We start from the raw sequence: 22,763 nt of genomic DNA on the forward strand, positions 1-22,763 counted from the left end.
AAAAAATAATAGAAAAATCACAGATCAAAGAATGTTTAGGGGCCTGTGGTAGGTACATATATTGTGTGTGTATTCACATCTAGCAACACTTATCCTACTACAAAATTGAATAAAAAAGTAAAGAAAACCTAACCAATTGAGTAACATAATAATCATAAAATAAAGATGACAATGGGGTTATGCGCTCACAAGCCGAATTTCAATGAGTTTGAATGAATCTGCAAAAATGATGCAAGTATAAAGGTTACTACTACATAAAGAAACTAAAATTATTATGTGCAAATATTTATTCTGCAATAAAATTAAACACAGAAATGAAATTTTTATGGTTAGTAGCAGCAGCAAGGAAGAGCATGCAGAAATCTGTTCTAATTGAATAAAGACCACCACCACGAGCGTTCCATTGTTAGTCCTTTTTTTTAATCTAAAAAAGTTAAAACTCAAAAATACCCGTTAATATAAATAATGGCATTGTTGTGGAATAATAAGAGCAAATAAAAATACAAAAAGTGTAAAATTATCAAAAATATGTGTATAAAAATGTAAAAGCATTAAAGTAAAAAAACGGCTTAAGTCTATACAAATTATAAGGACCTTAATGTCTCATGTTATTTGTACCTCTTTCAAGTCCTTACTGTCACGAAGTTTGAATAGGAACCCTGGTCCCAAAACCTTTAAACCTCTGCAACAAAAAAAATGTAGGAGTATTTATTAAATTTCGAAGGTAGTACCTACTTAGAATCTTAAAAAACACTTTAGCTACTTACAATTTAAATACCAAAGGAAAATAAACGGCGATATAAGTCAAAGGGACAACTGGAAACAGTCCAATCCAGGTCTCACTGAGTTTATTAACAATGGCGACAGCATTTAACTGTCCGCAACGTTCTGCAGTCATCCTCCTGTCAGATGCCTTGGCAGGTTGGTCATACTTCTACCACAGATAAAAAACCGCGTATGACATATTTTTCTGTGCACTTGTCAAATTATAGACTTGGTAAAATTTTTACTTACTTCTCCATCTTTGCCCGTAAAAGCCTCAGATAAAAAGTTTGTATAGATTGGACCCGGGCAAATCAAAGTCACATGAATATTTTTGCCCAATTTTTCAGTCCTTAGGGCATTATAGTACCCCTAAAAGCCAACCGAATTTTCAATAGCACATAACACGCAAAAACTATCTAATAAAATGAAAAAAACTAACATGAAGGGCATGTTTACTACCGGTATAGCTAGCTGAAAATGGTACTCCGATAATGCCCGCGAGGCTAGAAATGGCTGCTATGTGTCCCTCCCCTTTCTTATTAAAATATTCCAAAGCGATCCTAGACAAATTTATCACAGAGAAAAGATTCAGTTCAAACATTTGCCTGTCAACCGATAGCTCTATCTCATCCCACATAGCGCGCTGGGACCGACCAGCATTGTTTATGAGTATGTCAACTGTACCAAAGTGTCGCAAAGCATGCTGGAAATGCATTTTATGCGACGCGAAGTCGAGTAGGTCCATGGGAATAACCAGGACATCTTTATCTTCGAGGAGACCCTTCGAAACATCTGAAAAATCCATACTTTATTGTGGTAGAGGCAATGGTTGATTTTTTTTACATACGGATGCAATTTACTTTAACCCGTTGCAATTCGTGATTGCGCCTGGCGGCCAGAATTAATTTCACACCGCATTTGGCGAGAGCGTACGCGGTGTGCTCACCAATACCGCTCGAGGCACCTGTTATGAAAGCCACTTTACCCTTTAGCCGGCCTGCAATAAACTTTGTTTAGGGCATATATCAAAGGTCCGGAATAATTGCGTTTTTACGTGGAGATTTTCCGAGTTTTTCGCAAAATCCCAGGAGCACGTCGCAATCCAAAAGGGCAGTGGATAGCCCGTAAAAGCATCCGTAAATAAAAACACCAATTCCTACTATACTAAAAAACATTGTCAAAAGTTTGCCGCGAATAATTACGCAGCCACCAAACACGCGAAGGCGATAATACCCTTACCAGATAACGCATTAAAATTATCTGGTAAATAAACCCGTTTGAATTATTCTAGGATAAGAGGTGTGTCATTGAACTTGGGTTACATCACTGGTGACTAGAGTTGTGTCAATCGCGATTGATTCAGTCACTTTGATTCAATCACTTCATACGATCGAACGATTCCCGCTTGTTCGTAACGATTCGATAGTTCGCTTTCACTGCCGCCCTGACCGGTATGAAGTGAACGAATACAGGACGAACGATCGACCGACCGTACCAAAACAAATCAAATTCGCCTGGCGGAATACGCTTGATTTGAATGGTTTAAGATTTAAATGTATGACTGACACAGGTGACGAAAAAAAAATGTTATAATTATTCTATAGTATTGAGTTGCGACATCGATTGGTAGATTTGATTATGCATTGAATTGAATATTGAATGAAATATGTTTTTCCACAAATGTATCTAATTTAAATATACGTAGCACATATTTTGATAAAATCATGATGCAATAAAAAGCAGAACACAGCCAAATATTGTACTAACTAAAACAGCAAACAGAACATATAGACAACAATGATTTAAATTGAAATGAATCTGAATGGGTCGTTGGGACTGTTCGGATTCAGTGATTATTGCCGCTTGTGTTGGCAACAAAATAAACTATTGATTGAAATGATTCGTTCCTTTTCGAAATCGGTCAGTGATTGATTCGGTCCTAGTAGAATGAACGATTGACACAACACTACTGGTGACTTGTATTAGTAAACTTTTGTTTTTTCATGTGCATGTGTGTCTTTATAACAGAGCCTGGAATACGCGAATGATCATGGCAATTTGCCTTACGCCCTGCAAAGAATGAGTAGACTAATGCTTTGATGTATTTATTACTATTCTATGCTTGTTTATATTTTTATTGTGTTATTTTTGATGCCATGAAGTTTTGTGGTTATTTATTACACGAAGCAACACGAACAAATTGCCGGTACATCAATGCTCTAATTTATTATTACGCATCATTTGCTGAGATGCGGTATCCACGTTAAGGTTATATTGACGCAATAAATATTTTTACCAACAGTGCAATAGTTCTCCAAATTTATAAATGAAACTGAGCAAAATGAAGCGGAAACGTAGGGAAACGTGCCCGTCCCCTATACTCGAGGAGGTACCCAAAAGGTATTTATCTCGAACAAAGTTTTGTCACAAACTGCATCGTGTTGTTTTGCAGGCCAAAGGTGCAGGCGCAACGAAAGTTTGCCCAAGGGTCCAATGTAAACAGCCCTGTAATAACTCCCATACGCGACATTGAGGCGGCCGATTTACTGCCTCGCACCAGCATGCCCGAGCCCGTTGAGCTGTTGCCTATGAAGAGACCAAACACAGAAGATTTTTTAACTTTTTTGTGTTTTCGCGGCACCCCAATACTACCGCCCAACCTCAACTTTTTCAACACGGCGTCGATAGTCGCGGACGGACAAGTGCACGAGATTAAGGGTGAGTCTCCTAAGAACGGGCCAATAGATATAACAAAATGCGCGGGAAGCTCGTCCGAAAAACCATTTATAGCCTTCGGGGTAAGAAAAAGGGCCGACCCTATCGTGATAAGCAGACAGATGGACAGAAAAAGAAGGCACGCGTTAGCGTTGCAGGTAAGTCCTGTGGTTAAATAGTAAGCAGTAAATAAACAGTGTAGATCTGATATTAAATACTAATTTTTATACTAGGTGTGAAGTAGCATAATATATCAAAGTTATATATTTTTTTTTAATTGGAAACCCTGTATAATTTTTCATTGTATGCGTTTATTTCAAAAATATATAACATGTTAGAGTTATTTTATAAATTAACGAGAAAATTAGTTCCCCATTCATGGTGTCACGCAACAGGACCTCTACAAAAAGGCAAAGAACAGACTGTAAACAATTGGTGAGTCATCATGAAAAGGAGGGTCTCGCTTGAGGTATTTGATACTGAACAAGCGACAAGCTCAAAGAAAAAGTGTACGCGCAAACGTGTGAATGGTTTAGTTTAGAATTATTGTGAGAGATCAAAATATTTGTATTTATAGGGTGATAATTGACATAATTATTTATGTAATACCTAAATATTTAAACTACGGGTTGTGTATTTCATAATTATGTGTGTTTCATGTGTTACTACCTCTTCTTTTTAATATAATTATGGTAAACACTCTGTTCCGAACTGTAAGGGCAAGAGCAAAAGTGACAATTTTTTCATTCCCACAAGGGCATGTTTTGCTGAGAAAACATGAAGGTGTGTCTTACTAAAACAGTTTTCAATAAGTGTAGAGACCTTTAGAAGTACTACAAGATGGACTAGCAAGTTAAATGCTTTTTAATAATATTTATTTCAAAGTTAAAGTTAAAAAATACTATATTAAAAAATATATGCCACATTTAAAAATTTTAACGCTTCATAAAATTTAATTTTAATTTAATAAAAGAATTTTGATATAAAAAATAGGTACAGTAATATATTCTTTATTCGACAAAAGATAAAATAAAATTTTAAAAATATCTAAGCAGTACCTTTTTATTGATTTGAGGCAATTTTTATGTATTCTACATGTTCGTACTATATTTTAAACATTAAAATAATGTAAAGCAATTAAAATGTTTTGACTCATACTTTAGGGCTTCACGGCCTTGTTATGTAGGAATTTACGCCAACGCCAGTATTGTGTTTAATGTGGATTTAATTTCCACGTCACAAAACATTCCAAATATTGTCGTATATAAAAAAAATAAAAATGCAAATTTCACTAGAGAATACATTACATTAAAATTATATACATGTATAATATAAACACTGATTTATTAATTGAGAACATTGCTCCAAATTTTTAAAATGTTCTTTCCAAAAGACAGGGCCGACTCCCCCTTTTAAACTTATATGGGGCTTTAATTAACCAGTCAGGATGTAAATAATTAATATTTAGTTCTTTAATGTCATCTACATGACCATTTTGTCCAAAATAAATTTTGTTTTTTACCTGTTGCCACATGATTTCCGCTAATTTATTTTTGCTGATGTTTTCTAATTAATTTTCTATTCTTATTCTGTTTACATTTTTATTATTTATATGTAGAACGAGAATAATTCGAATTTTTCGTCAAATGAAAACGTTATTCTTTTATCTAATTTTGAATAATAATATTAAGAATATGCCACAAAAGACGTGGAGTTGGCTTGACGTCATTATGCATGGCCAACTAAGTAAAATTCTTTCCTTGATTAAAAATGTAACTATTAACATGTTACACATTTTTGAAACCAGCCTAAAAGGACCGGTCTTTCGAGACTTCAAATTTTAAAAATATAACCTTGATATGCACTCGTACACTTTGTATACAAAGAAGTATGTAATATTAAATCTACACAGCAAACCCATCATTTTTTTTTCTAAAATTTTATAATGTATACGTTTGCGTTTGTCGCAGGCACTCAGAAGGAAATATCAGGAGCAGAAAATGGCTAAAATTCGAGCTCTGACCATAAGCAAGCTCAGCGAAAAAACTACAAATAAAACGCTAGTTAAAACTAATACGATTCAAAAAACCGAAACGGTAACGAAAAAAAACGTGACATTGGAAAAGACAAAGGTCGTTGCTACCAAACACGTTAAGGTTACCACGCAAACGTTGAAAACGGCACTCAGACCAAAGATCAAATCCAAAATGTGCTTGAGGAGCTTTAGGGGACGTCTCGTGCAGAAAGAGCTGCCCCTCAAGGGCCGCAGGCGCATTATATCGGGACAAGAGAACGTTGGGGCCGCGACAACAGACGAAAGAAAGAAATGCAAGAACGAAGAAACTGATAAATCAAGTAAAACAAGCATAAGGGAGCAATTGAAGAAAAATGACAAGAAAGAACTGCTCTCTAGGGTGACGAGGTCTGGCAGCCTTAACATAATGCCTCCCAATCTTTCTAGGCAGAAAATCAAAAAGCGGATTCTCCTATCCTCGACCAATTCGGTGGTAAAACCGAAACTACGGTCAACGACCCTCAAAAAAACCGTTATATCGCAAAGGAGGGCCAAACAAAGGCTCAGCATAAAAAGGGGATCGAGGGAACTCAAAGAGAGCGAAATACTCGTGCAAAAGTTCCAGATGAAAAGGCCGGACGTTGTAAAAAAATCATCCAACAAGTCTGAAGCGGCTAGCAAAACGACGACAAAACCTGAATCAAAACAATCGGAAAATGTTATAAAAAAGGAAATAAGAAAAAACGTTAATATAAAAAAATTCGTAAACACGAAAACGGAAGATGTGGAGATCAAGAAAAACATCGACATTAAAAAGATTAGCGAAACGACTTCGGAAATAGGCAAGGATCAAAAAATTAAAAAAGAAATAAACAAGGTGGTGGAAACGTCAAGGAAGGTGATAACGAAGAAAAGCGAAGACAAAAGTGTCAGCGAAGCAAAGCACCATTTTACGAGAAACGCGCCAAACCCAGAAAAGAGAATGCAAGAAACGAAGAAAAACAAGGAAGAAAGCAAGCTTAAATCGACGCGGGCGAAAAGTTCGCCAGAAATAAGGCTTAAAAAGGAGGTGAGGAAAGAAGAAGAGAAAAAGATGAAGAAAAAGAATGAAAAAATTTTGCAACCCAGGCAGACGAAAGCGGAAACCGAAAAGAAAACCAAAGAAGTTGATTCGAAAGAGTTGAAAATCGAAAAAGCGCCAAAGAAGGCCAAAGAGGTGAAATCCAAAAAGCCGCACGAGGACGTGGTTATTAAAGAGAACATTAAACTAGAAAACAAGGAAGACATCAAGGAAGATGAAAAACTCCAAACACTTTCCAAAGCACTCAAGCAAGATGAAAGTAATAAAGAGTTGAAATCCAAACTAAATAAAATTGAAGATCACGAAGCAAACTCCCAGAAGAATTGCCGACCTACGAGGAAAACCAAAGAGGCCGCCGCCATTTATATGGAAATTTTGAGCCACAAATTGGTAAACGAGGGCAAGATCGACGACGATAATGTCTCGATCGACAGCTTTCCCGAACTGCCGAACGTCAAGAAGACGGAGCAGAGGGAAAACGAGCTTAAGAAGGCACAAGCCAAGACTAAAGATCCAGATATAGAAGAACCCAAAAATGCTGAAAAAATGAGAAACGACAAAGACAGGATTAAAAAGGAATTGGGAAAAGAAAAAATTGACAAACCGCAAGACATTGAAATTGAATTGAAGAAATGTGAGAATAAAACAGAAAAATGTGAGAATGCGGCGGAAAAAAATGTCGAAGAGAAAAAGGCACAACCCTTGTCCGGCAACAAGAAAGCAGCAATTGAGAATTCGGATTCAGACTCGGACGATGAAGTGTTGCAGGAGAAAATCAGGAGGATAGCGGCGAGTCAAGAAGAGTCGGTTAAATCGTCTCCTTTGAGGAGACCGACACGTGCCGTAGTTGCGAAATCGGAAGACTCGGATGCGTCTTTCCACATAGATATTAAAGTGCCGAGGAAGAAGAAATTGACGAGGAGCAAAACGAAAGCACCAGAGAAAACACCACATACGTCACCCGACCCTCCAAAAGTTGAACCGCAGGTGTCGAAACTGAAGGAATCCAGCTCCGACGAGTCCACGACCTCAGATATTAACCTCAAGAGCCTTCAAGTGAAGCAAAAGAATAAGAAATTGTCCAAAACGAAGTCTTCAAAGAAATCCAGCGTGGAGTTCAGCGATTCGGACGAGGAACCGCTGTCCAAATTGACCACCAAAAGCGTCAAATCTTGTATCGTCGGTCAGAAGCAGGGGGAAGCCAAGACTATGACAGAAATTAAAGAGGTAAAACCCAAACGAGAGTGCGCCAAGCGACCTCAAAACTATCTCCCGATGTTGTCTTCTTCCGAAGACGAAGACGAACCCTATTTCCACGGCTTCAGCACCGTAAAAGAAGAAATCAAAAAGCCGAAAACGTTCGTCGACGCGGTGGTCCCCTCCTTGGACCTTTTGGCTAAAGATACGGGCCGGAAAGCAAAAGTGAACATGTCCAACGAGCAGATCGAGCAGTGGCTCAAGGATTCGGCGCTCGCCGGTAGCGGCATCGCGAAAGAGAACGACGCCATGCTTAAATTCGGGGAAACGATTCCCATGGATCTCGAGGCTGTTCCCGATACGTCAATGTACGAAGAAACGAAAAACAAGGAAAGTATTCCCGAATCGGAAATCGTCCAAACAAAGTCCGAGCCAAAATCGGACATAAAATCGTCTGTGGCGGATCGCAAACTAATTTTTAAAAAGGATAAAAAGGATAGCGGCCCGAATCTGAACGCGTTTTCGCCCGAAAACGAATGCAGCGTCTACGCTTTTGGCGAGGACGCCGAGGACATAATCAGCACTCCTTTTAGGAGACCCTCGAGACGGCCGTCCAGTACCGCGACGTCCAGGTCCGAAGACGAGTCCTCCAAATACGACGAAACGCCAAAGCCAGGTGTGTTAGTTCGGATGTCTTACTACTTTTATCTTGAAGCAGACTTTTATTTGTCCGAAAATATATCAGGCTCGACTCTCTACATAATAATTAATGCTTTAGTACGACAATGCCGGCAACACTGGTCAAACATACATAAAGGCAACAAAAGTAAAAAATCTCATAGCGTTTTACAATAGAAATAAATATCAGCGCACCTTTGGTGGTACATTTGAACTACTTTTGCATTTTGTACGATACGATATATAAGGTTTGGTTTATACCTAAAAATTGAACTGAGGTGGCTTTTACTTGATGAAAATTCATTTATCAAAATAAATAAGAACTAAAAGTTCAGATTTTCACGAAATTATATATTATGATATGACAATTGTTTCGACAACACCGTGTCTTTATCACATCAAATCAAATGATTATTAGATGATCATTTGATAAAGACACAGTGTTGTCCAAACAATTGTCATGTAAAAATATATAATTTCGTGAAAATCTGAACTTTTAGTTCTTATTTATTTCGATTTTTTGTTGTTTGTATGTCTGTTTCTAAACACACAAAACAGGTCAATAGCTTATCGCAAAGGTCGATATCCTTCCAAAACAGCAGTGCAACACTGCTGTTCACCTTCTTAGCAATTACCCACATCGCATTATTTACCTACCATTATATTTACCAAACACAAGGCATTGTGTTTTAGGCAAATTTAAAAGAAACTCGTAACTGAACAAGTAAAAATCAACAGCCTCAAAAACCTTTATCTGTATACAATATATTCACTAGTTACATTAATAATTCATTTATGTACATAATGTAAAAGGGCCGAGAATAGACCTCTGAGGAATATTCTTTACCACTCTAACCATAGAAACAATATAAACTATCTGTCGGCATTTCCTCACACACACCCAACTTTTCTGACTTTAATAAGAAACCGTATGAAGTTTTTTCTGACTTGATCTGAGCTGAGCTACGAGTTTCTCAACTTATTAGGTTGATGAGCCTTTAATTTTTAGCTAAAAAGGCATTTTAATCCTTATGATTTATGCCGATTCTTGATGGAAAAGTTTTGATTCATACATTATAATTTGACTTCGTTAATTTCGCACACACAATTGATATATTGCAAAAGTTTGTTATTAATATTAATATGATTCACAAAAAAAACTCTATTTTAGTGTATCCCTAAAAGCATATTTATTTCACACGTTTCCGGACCGAACGAAATACGTACCCGCAATTATCTACCGGTACATTTGACCTACTTACTCATTTCGACCGATTCCAGGCCAGTTCCGCAAGCCGAAATCCCAAAACGAGTCCCACGACGAGTTTAGATTCTTCAACGTGCCGCAGAATCCGTCTTCGAAGATACCCAAACCTCTTAAAGGCGACTCGGTACCCCTACCGCCTAGCTTTCAAAGCAAGAGGCCTCCGAAACTCGCGATCGACAAATTCCCAGAGCCGTTCGACGATAAATACAAAATTCCGAGCTCGCCGAGCGCGAGTAGCAGCAGCAGCGCGAAGCTGTACAAGAAAGCCGCCCAAAAATCCAAAAAGATGCCGCCGGACGTCGCGACCCCCGTTTACGTTTCGGATTTTCCCAGGGGTTCGGAGCCGGGCATGCTGGTCGAGGCTCCCGTGTTTCATCCCACCGATCAGGAGTTCCAGGACCCGTTGGAGTACATCGAACGAATCAGGCACAAAGCGGAGCAATTCGGCATTTGCAAGATCGTCCCGCCGACGAGTTTCAAGCCCGAGTGCAAAGTGAGCGACGAGATGCGCTTCACCGCCTACAACCAGTACATACACAAGATGTTGCACAGGTGGGGGCCGAATTTCAAAGAGTTCATGGCGATCAGGAAGTATCTGGCCACCCAGAACATCACGCTGAAACATCCTCCATGGGTAAGTTGAAATTGTCACTATTTAAATTTAAATTAGTTGAATAATGTATTAAACTTAGGCTCAGGTTCAATTAAGTTATTATTTTTATTATTTAATTATTTATGACAGCTGTTTTGGCAACACCGTGCCTTTATCAATACAATCAGATATACAATATATTTATGAATTTGACTAATACTACATTTTCTGAGAGAGTCCAAATTTCTGAAAAAAGGTTTCAATTTTAATTTAAATTACTCAAACATCATATCATATTGCCTTTAAATCTAGATAAGTTATCAGAAATTCCTTTGAACTAATTAACAAGGTTAAAGACTTTAAAATTCCTTCTAAGGCAATTCTAGTTTCATTTGACGTCCAAAATTTATTTCCAAGCTTTCCACCAATTGACGTAATAAATATAATTCTCACTCATAAAACAAGACTTGCTAGATAGTTTAATAGTTTGTTTAGACCAAAATTATTTTGAATTTAATGGTCAATTTTATATTGCTAAAAAAGGATTAATTGTGCGAAACCCACTTAGTCCACTACTTGCAGAAATTTTCATGGACAATTTAGCAAATGTAATAGATAAACATCCTCTGAGTAAAGGATTTCTCTGGTGGTATAGATACTTAGATATCGTATAAAACTTACCATAAACTTTCTAAACTTAACTATAACTAAACTACAGAACAAATTAGAATTTTCCACTCATCATAAATCCTCACAGACGGACACAACTCATATCACCCTTACGCACACAAAATGGCTGCCTTTTATGCTTTTATCCACAGTCTACTTAATATACCACAAATTTTGAAGAAGAATTAAATATTGTAAAACAAATAGCTTTTAATAATGGTTACAACCCCTCTTTGATAAATAAGCTCTGAACTCTATCTATCCCATATTAAACACTACACCCAAAATTTATAAAACAATAAAATACATAGCAAATAGCAAGAAAATTTCTAAATGTCTATCTAAATTTCGTCTTAAGATTGCTTTTAAAACTGAAAACCCCACAGGACATTTTTTAAAAGCAAAAAAAGCAAAAAACTAAATTTGTTTGATGCTATGGAGATTAACAAAATGCACCATATGAAATCTCACATTTTCGCCCTAGGGCTTACTCTGTGTATTGTCTAAAATATTGGAGAGGGTTAACTTAATAATTATGTTGCTGATTCGAATATTTTGCCTGCCTCCCAATCTGAGTTTAGGCCCGGGCGCAGCACAACACTGCTTAATATCACTGATGACCTTTTTAGGGCTCAGGATGTGTCAAGAAATTTTGTTGGATTATAGCAAAGCCTTCGTTACCCTAAATCGAAGTCTTCTTATTTTAATGTTAAAGTTCTTCGATTTAACCGACACTGCTATTGCTTTTATGAAAAGTTACTTGGGAGGTCGCCGGCAGAGGGTTACGATGGAATTAGCGGTGTCTGACTTTCTACCAATTCTAAGGGGAGTTCCGCAGGGCAGCATTTTGGGACCTTTGTTGTTCTCTATTTACACCCCTGACTTCTCTAGGCACCTAAATAAATACTATTCTTTATCACTATGCAGATGATATGCAAATATACTTATCATTCTTGGTCAAAGATGTAGCTTTGACGTATAATGGCATAAATGAGGATATTGAAGTGATTTCTAGAATCGCCAAAGCCCATGGTCTGAAACTAAATGATTCCAAGACCCAGGTTGTTCGTTTTGGTAATAAAAAAGAGGAAATTATGCAGTATAATGATCTGAAACTTTCTTTGAATGGTACTCCGCTGGAATTTGTCGACAAATGTAAAAACTTAGGAGTCTTCCTTGATAGTAAGCTGCTTTTTCAAAATAAATAAGAACTAAAAGTTCAAATTTTCACGAAATTATATATTTTTACATGACAATTTTTTCGACAACACCGTGTCTTTATCAAATGTGTCTACTTGAAAATCTGAACTTTTAGTTCTTATTTATTTTGATAAATGGATTTTCATCAAGTAAAAGCCACCGAATAACGATAACGAAAAACTCCGGTATCTCTATGGACTGGTCAGGGGTGATATACAAACACGGCGACTCGTCTCCGTAACCTGTTCTATGTTCCCAAGCATAGTACGGCTCTGCGTTTCAGAGCTCATTCACATATAACGCTATTAAAACTTATAATTCACTTCCACTGAATATTATTACTTGTTCATCTATTTCTACATTTAAAAAGAAATAATTAAAAGAGCAGGAGTGAGATTAAGGAGAAGCTGAACCGCTTATTTGTTTTTGCTCATTGTTTTTCTTTTAGTCGTTTTTGAATATTGCACTTGCTTTTTTCCAATGTCTATTTTTTTGTTCTTTTTTTATCTCCCGTTGATTTGTCTAAAATTGTCAAATTGTGAATCTTGGGTGGACTTAAGGGTCTAATTTATATTTGTTAGTTTTTTTTTCTTGTTAAATTCTCAATATTTTACTACATTGTATCGGTGGTTAGGTGGTGTAGCGCTGCTAGACCTCCCCACCTGTTCAACTCTATTGTAGTATATTCTTTTTGTGCTACTTTAATAAAGGCTATTTATTATTATTATTGTTATTATTATTATTATTATATTCGCATCTATTAATTTAATTAATTTAAATGCGTCTCCCTTGTTAAATTTAAATTTATAACCTTACAGCGGTAATTAAAAATCTATGACTACCTGTTTATATATATAGATGTCGGAATATTGTTATATTTTAAATTGATAAAGACACGGTGTTGCCGAAACAGCTGTCATAAATCAATAAATAATTGTGGAAATCTGAAAATTTTTTGTTCTAATTTAATTTGGGTTAAATGGAGGAAAAGCCACCTCAGTCCAATTTAGGCTCAGATCATTTTTTGGAGGATTTTCTAAAACCCAAAAAATCTTTCCGTACTATGGTATATGGTGTGTTGCTGGAGAGGCTTCACAAATTGGGTACAAAATGGAACATAGATATTCAAAATTAAGAATAACAACGTACGATGCCACTAATTATTTAAAGCGTATATAAATGATATTCTTACATTCCTTGATAGTGAGGGGGCGGCGTTTTTTCCTTGCTATGAAAAGCAATTAAATTGCAGCCTTAAAAATATAATCTTTTGCTAGACCATAGCCTTGTCATTGAATAATGAAAAGACGAAGTTTCTTGCGTTTGCCTCCCTAGAAAACTTTCGCTATTGCTTGAAAGGCTTCAAAAAATGGTTATTAGAGCAGTATCATACCAATTTGTTGCTTCATACTCACCAAAGTCAAAATTGGAAGTATCATATTGTGGTACTGTGTCCTGTGGCACGGGAGGCAGTAGCCCTCTATTATTTAACGCGTATATTCTTTTCCGTCTTTGGTAGTAAGGGGGAGACGTTTTGCTTTGCAGATGACACAGAAATAGTTGTGCACGGTGATGCATGGAAAAGGAGGAAATTGCAGTCCACAAAAATAAAATATTGCCTCAGCCATAGAATATTGAGAAGACAAAGTTTCATTTGCCTTTTATATGGCAGGAGAGGCTTCACAAATTGAATATTAGAGGAGTATTGTAACAACTTATATGCTTCATACTTGCAAAATAGAAGCCAAAGAGTGAAAATTGGAAGTATGGCAAGTGAAACCTCTTGCGGTAGTACGTAATGGTAGGGCATTTGTTCAGGAATGTAAATAAAAAAGAGTTGTACACTATTGTTATAATAAGATTCATGATAACTATTACAGAAATAATTTACCAATCAAATATAACATTCATAGCGTGAGCGATCAAAACTTATCTCTGTCCTTTGTTAGACCATCAGCAACTCAAAGGCATTCAAAAAGTACAACATCAATTGTACCAGGCTGAACAAATGCTAGGGTAGTGATAGTTTCTGATTTCTATTGTTGTATTTGAAAAGAAATAAATTTACCTTCCGCAAGGCCGTTATTCCTCAACTGTTGTCTCTGGTTTCAGTTTAATGTCATCACGGTCGAATTTCAGATTGGAGGTATGGAGGTGGACCTGCCGCGTCTCTACCAGACCGTGCAGAGTCTCGGGGGCTTGAAGGAAGTGATCGAGAAGAAGAGGTGGCCGAAGGTGTCAGAATGCATGAAGATACCGAAATCGGCGCAGGACCGCGTGACCAAACTGGACGATATTTATTGCAAGTACCTTTTGCCTTACGACACGTTGTCGCCTGCGGAACGGGAGAAGCTCTTCGACGAGGTGGAGACTGAGTGGGCGAAGCGCGAGTCCAAGGGACTACTCAAGGCAGAGGAAACGGTGGGAGAGGGGCCAGAAGCGCCGGACGACGAGTACGAGTCGGACGACGAGATCGAAGAGTGCATAGTTAAGGGCCGCAACATGGCCTTGAACGCTTTCTACAGGGTGGCCCGTAATACGATGTCGATGCACTTTAAGAATACCGAACCCAACGCACAAGAGGTAAGCAAGTCGATCCACCATTTAGACGTTTATTTTGGAACGGGAGCAGACAGTTTGGCATTTTTGTTTTTCCTCACGGTGTTAAAAATTTAGGGAAAACTTTTGAAATGGTTAACATCTTACCTTACTAAAAGAGTGCAGATTGTGGCGTCCAGACCTTCCAATCCACCCAAATTAAAGTGCCCTCTGGTGTTCCGTAAGAATCACACCTGGGACCCCTACCGTTCAATATCTATGTGAATCGTATCGCTTATGTTTTGATCATGCATTTTTCCTATTATTTGCTGACGACCTAAAATTCTATATGAGAATCCAAAATGCTGACGACCATATAAAACTACAATCCGATTTAGATCACCTATCGGTATGGTGTGATTTTAATGGAATGGAACTAAATATTAATAAATGCCAATTATTGAACTTCAACCAAAGCAGAAACCCCATACTTATAACATAAAAGGGTCTCTGTTATTGCAGACCTCCGTAATAAGGGATCTTGGAGTATTGCTCGATATTAAATTGACTTCCACACACCATGTTTCATCTATTGTGTCTAAATCACTTCAGATTTTGGGCTTTATTAAACGTTGTACAGTGGACTTCCAGATTATTCCGTCTCTCGAATTACTGTTCTCCCTGGTGCGTCCATACCTGGATTATATAACGCCCACGTATAAAAAGAGTGCAGCATAGGTTCCTGCGGTATCTAGCATTTTGGGCAGAGTTCTTTTCTTACAAAATCAGCCCAGTCGCACTAGAAAATCGCTTTTCGGACCAACTTGACTGCTTCCAGAGTGCAAAAATGTTTAAAAAAGAACTAAAAGATTGTCAGTGAAATTGTTCCGTTGTCTGACGTCTGAATAGTATTGTTTAACAATGTGTTGATGCCTCGCTACTGTTATATGTGTTCTTAGTGTCGTGTCGACTCCTATATCAATATTAATGTTTTACAAAACCAACGTTTTTCATACCAGAGTCGAGTCTGTATCGATTTCATTCTGTTTAATTTTATTTTATTTTGTTTTTTACTATTTTGTTTATGTGAATCTTATTTTATATTGGACGGTTGGCCCATTGATAAATAAATAACGAATATGCAGAGCTTACGTATGTATATGGAGGGAAAACCTGCAAAATTAACTTGAAAACGAATCGACCAATAAAACACCTATTTTAATATTTAATTTGGTTCCGTCACCATATTTGTATGAGCTAAAAACCGAAATGTAATCTCAATCATACAGACAATCGCATTGCTCCACCAAAATTCTCCGAGCAAACAGTTTAAATCACACTGTAGACCCACTCCCTCCTCCCCCTACATCCAAATGTAATAAATGAACTCCGAAGTAACAAGATTCATGGGACATAAATAATCAACACAGCCCCATAACTCTCAAAAACGCGGTTAAAGGGTCTATTGCGACCCCATAGCCACAGCTTTGCATTCAGTGTTTTTTTCCACTCGGTTTAGGATTAGATGCTATTTAGCCGCGCATTATGTTTTCATTCATTTTTTGGCAATTGGTTTAGCCACCCCACAAAAGGGTTTTGATCCAATCGTGCGGCTTGACAAGTCTTCGCGAGCTGCTCCGTCGGCGTTTTCACTTCACTTTATTCTGCCTTGTTATTTCGTTTGTTATGGCAACAATCAAAAACTAACTTGGATGTTATTTTGTCGGATTGCATAGCTTTTATTATAAATCGTTTTCGTCTTGCGTAGTGTTCTAATGCGGTACACTGTTGCTGTTGCCATAGAAATGTTTACTCTGTGTATCAAATTATTTTTGTCCGTATTGGTGGCCAATTTTTCCAGTCTCCTCTCGTTGGGTTTTGAGTCCTTAATTGTGTAAAAAAGCAACACTTGGGTGTAGTGTTGTCCATAGGCAGGCCCAATTATTTGTCTGCCTTTTTTTTTTAGTGACTTGCCTTGCAGGTCGCATTTAAGATGAAGACGCCCCTATATTTTGGCTAACTAAATAAATACGGATTTGAAGTTTTGCACAATCATACAGGTTGTGTTACTGTGCTATGGAAAGAAAAATGTCTGCAATATGGTAAATTTAATAGTGTAATTTAAATTCTTCAGTGAAATAAATAACACTAACACAAAAGAATAAACATTTTACTTTAAGAATACAATAATTTTTAGTAGGTAACGGATTAAATTAAATTAAAACAATCATTTCGATAGCACAAATATCAATTCATGAAATGTCGTCTCGCTCGAATTCCTCTTTGTAATTCGTTTAAGATTTTGTCTGGATACTCGTCTAAGTTCTGAGATGTAATGCCTATTATTTGGTGTCCCAATATCCCACACCAGACATTGACTGTCTGGGAATGTTGATCTTTACAATTTATAACCCAGTTTTGGTGATAAATTGTCTACAATTTTGAGATGATACAACTCCAATGGTGATGAATATACCCTCATCGGTTTTCAAAACATTACCTCGGGCTCAATAACAATAATATAATCTTTTATTCTTCTCATCGCCTTCTTTTAATGTATGTAAGAACTTTGGTTTATAGTTCTTGATTTTGTGACGTATGGAACATCGTCTGATTTTATCCTTAACTAACATTCAGCTGAGGTGATAAATCTGGATGGATTTCTAGCTAGTATATCATTATTATTATTAATATCATATTATATTATTAGGATCCGGGTTGCACATTTGCATTCGGTGAACAATAAATAGAACTCAATGTAATTAACTGAAAGTTTAATCTGATAGATATTAAGTGTCAAATTATTACATTCCATGGCACACTATTTTTTTGAAAAGAAAAAAAAACTTATAATAATTTTGTCATGAAATTTAATATGTGGGGTTAGAATAATATTCGGAACAAGACTAACATCAACTTGTATAATTGTGCCAAACTTCTTCCAGTAACTTTCTCTAATGCGAAGTAAAATATCAAAAATTGATCCTAATTTCAATTGAGTCTCTTAAACAATGTGAACCATCAACCTGTATCACTGTGCAAAATCTCAAATCTGTATTTACTTAAATAGCCAAAATGTATTGTTGCCCTCATCTCAAATGCGACACACTTCGCTTTATATGTAGATCTGTATTGGTAGAGTATTCAGTAGCTTTTGAATACTAAATATTCAAACGCGGTTGAACGGTAAGCGAAAATCAACCGTTTCAGGTGGAGCAAGAGTTTTGGAAGTACGTGATCCAAAAACAGAACCACATCTGCGTCCATTCGGCGTCGATAGATTGCGGCAGTTGGGGCTATGGATTTGCCGTGTCGAAAAACAGCCCGTTCGCGCGTCACGCGTGGAACCTCAAAGTCTTGACGAACAACGGCAATTCGGTTCTGCGGTCGTTGGGTCCGGTGATGGGCGTGACGGTGCCAACCCTGCACGTCGGCATGGTGTTTAGCGCGTGCTGCTGGTACCGGGATCCGCACGGACTGCCGTGGATCGAATACTTGCACACTGGCGGCAACAAAATATGGTACGGGGTGCCGAATTCGTCCTGCGACCAGTTCCACGCCGCGCTCAAACGCCTCGTGCCCAACTATTGCCAGAACAAGGAGCTGTGGTTGCCGTCCGACACAGTGATGGTGCCGCCCAACCTTCTCATGGAGAATAACGTATCGTTGTGCAGGTATGCTTCGTCATTGCATAGTTGCCAAGTTGTGGCGGAAATTTAAAAATTTGCTTTTTTGTGTTAGATCTTGAATGTTTTTTATTACTATCGTCAGCAGTATAAGTACCTAGGAAGCTATGTTACTGAAGACGGATACACTGAAAAAGATTTTAACAATAGAATTACACAAGGTCGTAGAGCGATTCGACAACTGAACTCCATTTTGTGGTAAAAAAAAACAACATTTACAAAGCTATTATTGAACCCATCACCACACATATAGCTGAGAAAATTGGCAAATAACATATAGAACGAAAGAACGGCTCAAAGCTGTAGAAATGAATTTTTTGATACAAGCATCCAGATTATCCCGATTTGAATATATTCGAAACGAAACAATTAGAGAAACAGGATATTTTAAATATAGCGCAGACAACTGATGTGGTATGGCCACATAAACAGAATGGAATGAAATAGGTGGCCAAGAAGACGACACTAATCTGGCCTTTGCCTCTCATATTGAAACCAATTGCAAAGATGCAACAACATCGATGGGCTATATATTTCCTAACGCTAAAGAGTTTCGGAACATTCAGGCTCTCAAAGCATTGTTTTTTAGCTGTCAGATCCAAGCTTGAGTACTGTGCGACAATCTGGCTCCCCATTCACGCTAAATATATAGACCAATTGGAGGGTATAAACAGAAGGTTCCTTAAATTCCTGGCATTTAAAACTGACGGAGTGTTTCCGGCGTGGAGTACTGAACAGTCATTACTTTTGAAAAGATTTGAACTCCCGTTTTTAAAATGGCGAAGAAACTATCTAGCGGTTATCTTGCTCTGCAAAATTGTTCTGTCCAGGATTGACTGCTCGGAGTTTTTAATGCCATGTTCCTCAAAGATCTGTCCGCAGTTCGCCGATTTTCCACCTGCCTACCCCATCTACAAATTTCCTTATAAAAACCCCCTTATACAATGCTATGTATCTTTTCAATGACCGTTGTAGTGATATTGACATTTTCAACCTATAATCAGTTATCAAACATTCTCAAAACAAAATTTTTTGTTTAGGCAATTCCATGTCACTAGTTGCGGAAGATCCATACCACAATCCTGCGTTCAATATTAGTATGACTCCTAATTTGGTTAGTTATAATATAAAATATAAAACAGTACGTGCGGACATTAAAAGAATTGTTGATGTCGCATATAGAAACTACATCTTTAAAGCAGAAAATGCAGTCATAGAGGATCCGACTTATTTCTTGTCGTTTATTAGATCTAATCGCTGAAATACGTAATAATAATACTACGTAAGCCCTGAAGAGATTGTTAATGCTTTTGCTAAGTTTTTTGTGGGGTATAAAATACTCCTCAACAGATCCCTCAGTTGAATGGATTTTCGAATGCATATATTATCATTAATAACTTAACTGATGACATTATTTTAAGACCATTAGCACGAGTTAACAAAGTATCTTGTGGTCCTGATACAGTTCATTTTTTTCGTTGTGCGAGATCGATACAGACCTGTATCGATAAAATCGCCTTTTGCGAGTTCTTTCGAGATTTCGCTGCATGATAGTATTTTCATCCAAATGAAATACTTGGTAACCCGCAAACAAAATGATTTCTTTAAAGATCGAAGCACCATCAGTAATTTGGCTTGCTTTACAGAATTCACTGCTAAGGCTTTGGACGCCAGGAGGCGGGTGGATGTGCTATACACAGAATTTTCAAAAGCCTTTGACCGGGTGGACCGCACTGTACTGCTCTAAACCGAGGATGCTTGGATTTTGTGATGACCTTGTGGCATTGATAGTCATAACTTCATAACAGAATACAGTATGTGAAGCTCCGCGGTCACTCATGGCTTAGGTTCATTGCTAGTACCGGCGTTCCCCAGGGTAGCAATTTAGCGCCGTTGATATTCTTGCTTTTCATTAATGATATAGTAGCTAATATTAATTATTAGATTATTGGTTCTTCATGTGCTTCTATTACCTACCCCTGAATACAGATAAATATTTCGCAATGACATTTTCAAACAAAATACCTTTTAATTACCATCTGGATCACGTATTATTAAGAAAATGTGACAATTTCAAAGACCTGGCTGTAATGTTTCACACAAAACTCTCTCCTTCACGAATCATGTCGGTAAAGTCTGTGGAAGTGCGCTTAAAATACCGGGATTCATAGTCTGAAACTCTAGAGATTTTGCAAGGGAACATACTTTAAAACTGTTATGCTATAGTTATGTGGCAACCATTATTTGGTAAGTACATCACCCAAATTGAAAACCTTACAAAGAAAATATCTGAAACTTCTTCACTTTCATATAAATGGTTTCTACCCGGCTAGGGGATTGCCACATACTAATGTTTAAGGTTTCCTCGCTATTGAATCACAGGAGGTACCTTTCATTTCAGTTTTTATATAAACTTTGCAATTCATTAGTGAATTGCCCTAAGTTGCTGAGCTAGCTGAACTTCCATGTTCCCTCAAAGACTATAAGGGCATCACCTGTATTTCACCTAGTAACACCAAGAACCGATTTTTTGATTAAAGGTGTTCTCTATCAGTTGATGAAACTATGTAATGACTTCTGTAATGATAGTGACGTTTTTTGTCTTAGTCGCTCACAGTTTACCACATTAATTAAACGTAAATATGAAATATTATAATGGGGATTGTATATTTCACTATTACTTTGCTGGAGTGTATATAGTTGACTACTTAATATAGTTATAGTTCTCAATATGAAATTTTCTTCTAAATGGATGTTAATCTGTTAGACTATAAAGATTATTATTAAAAAATACCGACTTGTATTATATTATCCTCGTGACGTCATTCGTTTGTTTATCTCAGGGCGGTTCAAGAACCGGGTCAGTTCGTGGTGGTGTTTCCTAAAGTGTTCACGTCAAGCATCAGCACCGGTTACGTCGTCTCGGAAAGCGTCTACTTCGCGCCGCTCTACTGGCTCAAAACCGCTCAAAGCTTGTTCGACGACTTGAAAAGTAGCTGCGAGCCGTCGATGTTCTCGCTCGCCAAGCTTCTGCTGAGCATCGCGTCGGACACCAAGTCAAGCACTGAAGTGTTGAAGCTCATCTTGCCCCACATCGAGGAGCTGCGCGAGCGGGAGAAGGTCGAGCGCGCAAGAATTCGCGGTTTCGGCAACGTGGAAGAGGAAAAAATGGCAGCGCCCGAGTCCGGTTGCAAAAAGAAGAAGAAACCGCACCCGAGCACCGACGAGAACGAGTTTGAGTGCGACGTGTGCAGGATGAACCTGTTTGTGTCCATGGTAAGAGCCTAAGTGCGATTAATTTGTGGATGGATCACGACTAGGGGTATATTTCAGATGATGGACGTGCAAAACGACTTGGCTTACTGCCTCGAGCACGCTGCCGAGCTGCTGGAGAAGGACGCAAAACTGGCAGAGTCGTTTAGATTGAGGTACGCGTACGAAGAGCGCGAACTGGAGGGCGTGGTCGAGAGAATCAATGCCGCGATCGATGCGAAGCTGCAGAAGAAGGTGCCGAATAAGTACGCGGGTATGCCGACTTTGCTGACAAAATAAAGAACATTTGACCTACGCCAGATGTATCAAGCTTTAGCTGTGATTGGTTTGTGTGGGAGGCTTCTGACGGTCGGCTTTTTGGGAGTGCCGTTCGTCCGTCAAAAGCCGTTCACCGAGTGTAAATTTTGCTTTCGGATTATTAACGCGGTTGGTAATTGTAAAAAATTTGTTGTTTAGTTTGTGTAAATAAAAAGTCCGATGGTGATTGGGTGTTTTGGTTTTATTCGACCCTTCCCCGCGGCCAAACTAGACCGAGAGTCGATAAAAAATATATGTAAAAGTTGTTACATTACATGCGATTCTTTCTTTTTTAAGGGAATGCTCTACAAGTATAAAATTATATATGTCGGAGTCAATTAGTGAAATCCACTATTCCTTGAAACATGTTTTTCGTGATCTAGGAACAATCTGAGAGGGTGATAAAAGACATTACTCCTTCGTTGTTTGTACCCCTTACATTCCACCAAAACATAATACCAGTTTTATAATTAACATCTACATTTTAAAAAAACAATAAAATCACTCCTGTCCCAAGCAAATGAATTATTATAAAACCGTTTTGAACGTGACAACAGTGAACGAATTTGAAGTAGGCTGCTATAGTTTGGGGTTTTTGCATATTTTGATTGGAGTAATAATCATTTTACTTTTTGTAAAGCAAATCTGAACGCATACATGTTAACAACAATTACAATGAGCGGCTGAAAACGGCATTTGACTAAATCAAGAAATTTCATTAATTGACGCCGACATATATATACGCACAATTTCGCCGTGGCATGAAATTGCGAATTTTGACAGACGCCATT

General features: G+C 37.7%; 2 protein-coding genes across 4 annotated transcripts; one reads left to right on the forward strand and one right to left on the reverse strand.

Moving 5' to 3' along the window:
• Positions 1–99: 99 nt before the first annotated feature.
• On the reverse strand, positions 100–9,840 carry LOC132707349 (dehydrogenase/reductase SDR family member 7). 3 transcript variants are annotated; one of them, XM_060679169.1, is made up of 7 exons: positions 9,713–9,840; positions 1,613–1,762; positions 1,205–1,557; positions 1,015–1,134; positions 768–934; positions 619–682; positions 100–218 (listed from the first exon to the last, which is right to left on the reverse strand). In XM_060679169.1, the coding sequence occupies exons 1-7, from the start codon at positions 9,714–9,716 to the stop codon at positions 186–188; spliced, it is 891 nt and encodes a 296-aa protein (XP_060535152.1). In that variant the 5' UTR covers positions 9,717–9,840; the 3' UTR covers positions 100–185. The 3 variants fall into 3 exon arrangements, with proteins under 3 accessions (XP_060535152.1, XP_060535149.1, XP_060535151.1); XM_060679166.1 differs by lacking the exon at positions 9,713–9,840 and adding an exon at positions 1,820–2,340; XM_060679168.1 differs by lacking the exons at positions 100–218; positions 9,713–9,840 and adding exons at positions 297–424; positions 1,820–2,334.
• LOC132707344 (protein Jumonji) lies at positions 2,673–22,164 on the forward strand. The gene is made up of 9 exons (XM_060679157.1): positions 2,673–2,971; positions 3,068–3,165; positions 3,218–3,638; positions 5,451–8,448; positions 9,732–10,351; positions 14,318–14,761; positions 17,927–18,390; positions 21,246–21,678; positions 21,736–22,164. The coding sequence occupies exons 2-9, from the start codon at positions 3,092–3,094 to the stop codon at positions 21,952–21,954; spliced, it is 5,673 nt and encodes a 1,890-aa protein (XP_060535140.1). The 5' UTR covers positions 2,673–2,971; positions 3,068–3,091; the 3' UTR covers positions 21,955–22,164.
• The last annotated feature ends 599 nt before the right edge of the window (positions 22,165–22,763 follow it).

The sequence above is a fragment of the Cylas formicarius genome, unplaced genomic scaffold, assembly GCF_029955315.1.
Source record: "Cylas formicarius isolate icCylForm1 unplaced genomic scaffold, icCylForm1.1 PGA_scaffold_9__14_contigs__length_23061073, whole genome shotgun sequence".
Classification (NCBI taxonomy): Eukaryota; Metazoa; Arthropoda; class Insecta; order Coleoptera; family Brentidae; genus Cylas; species Cylas formicarius.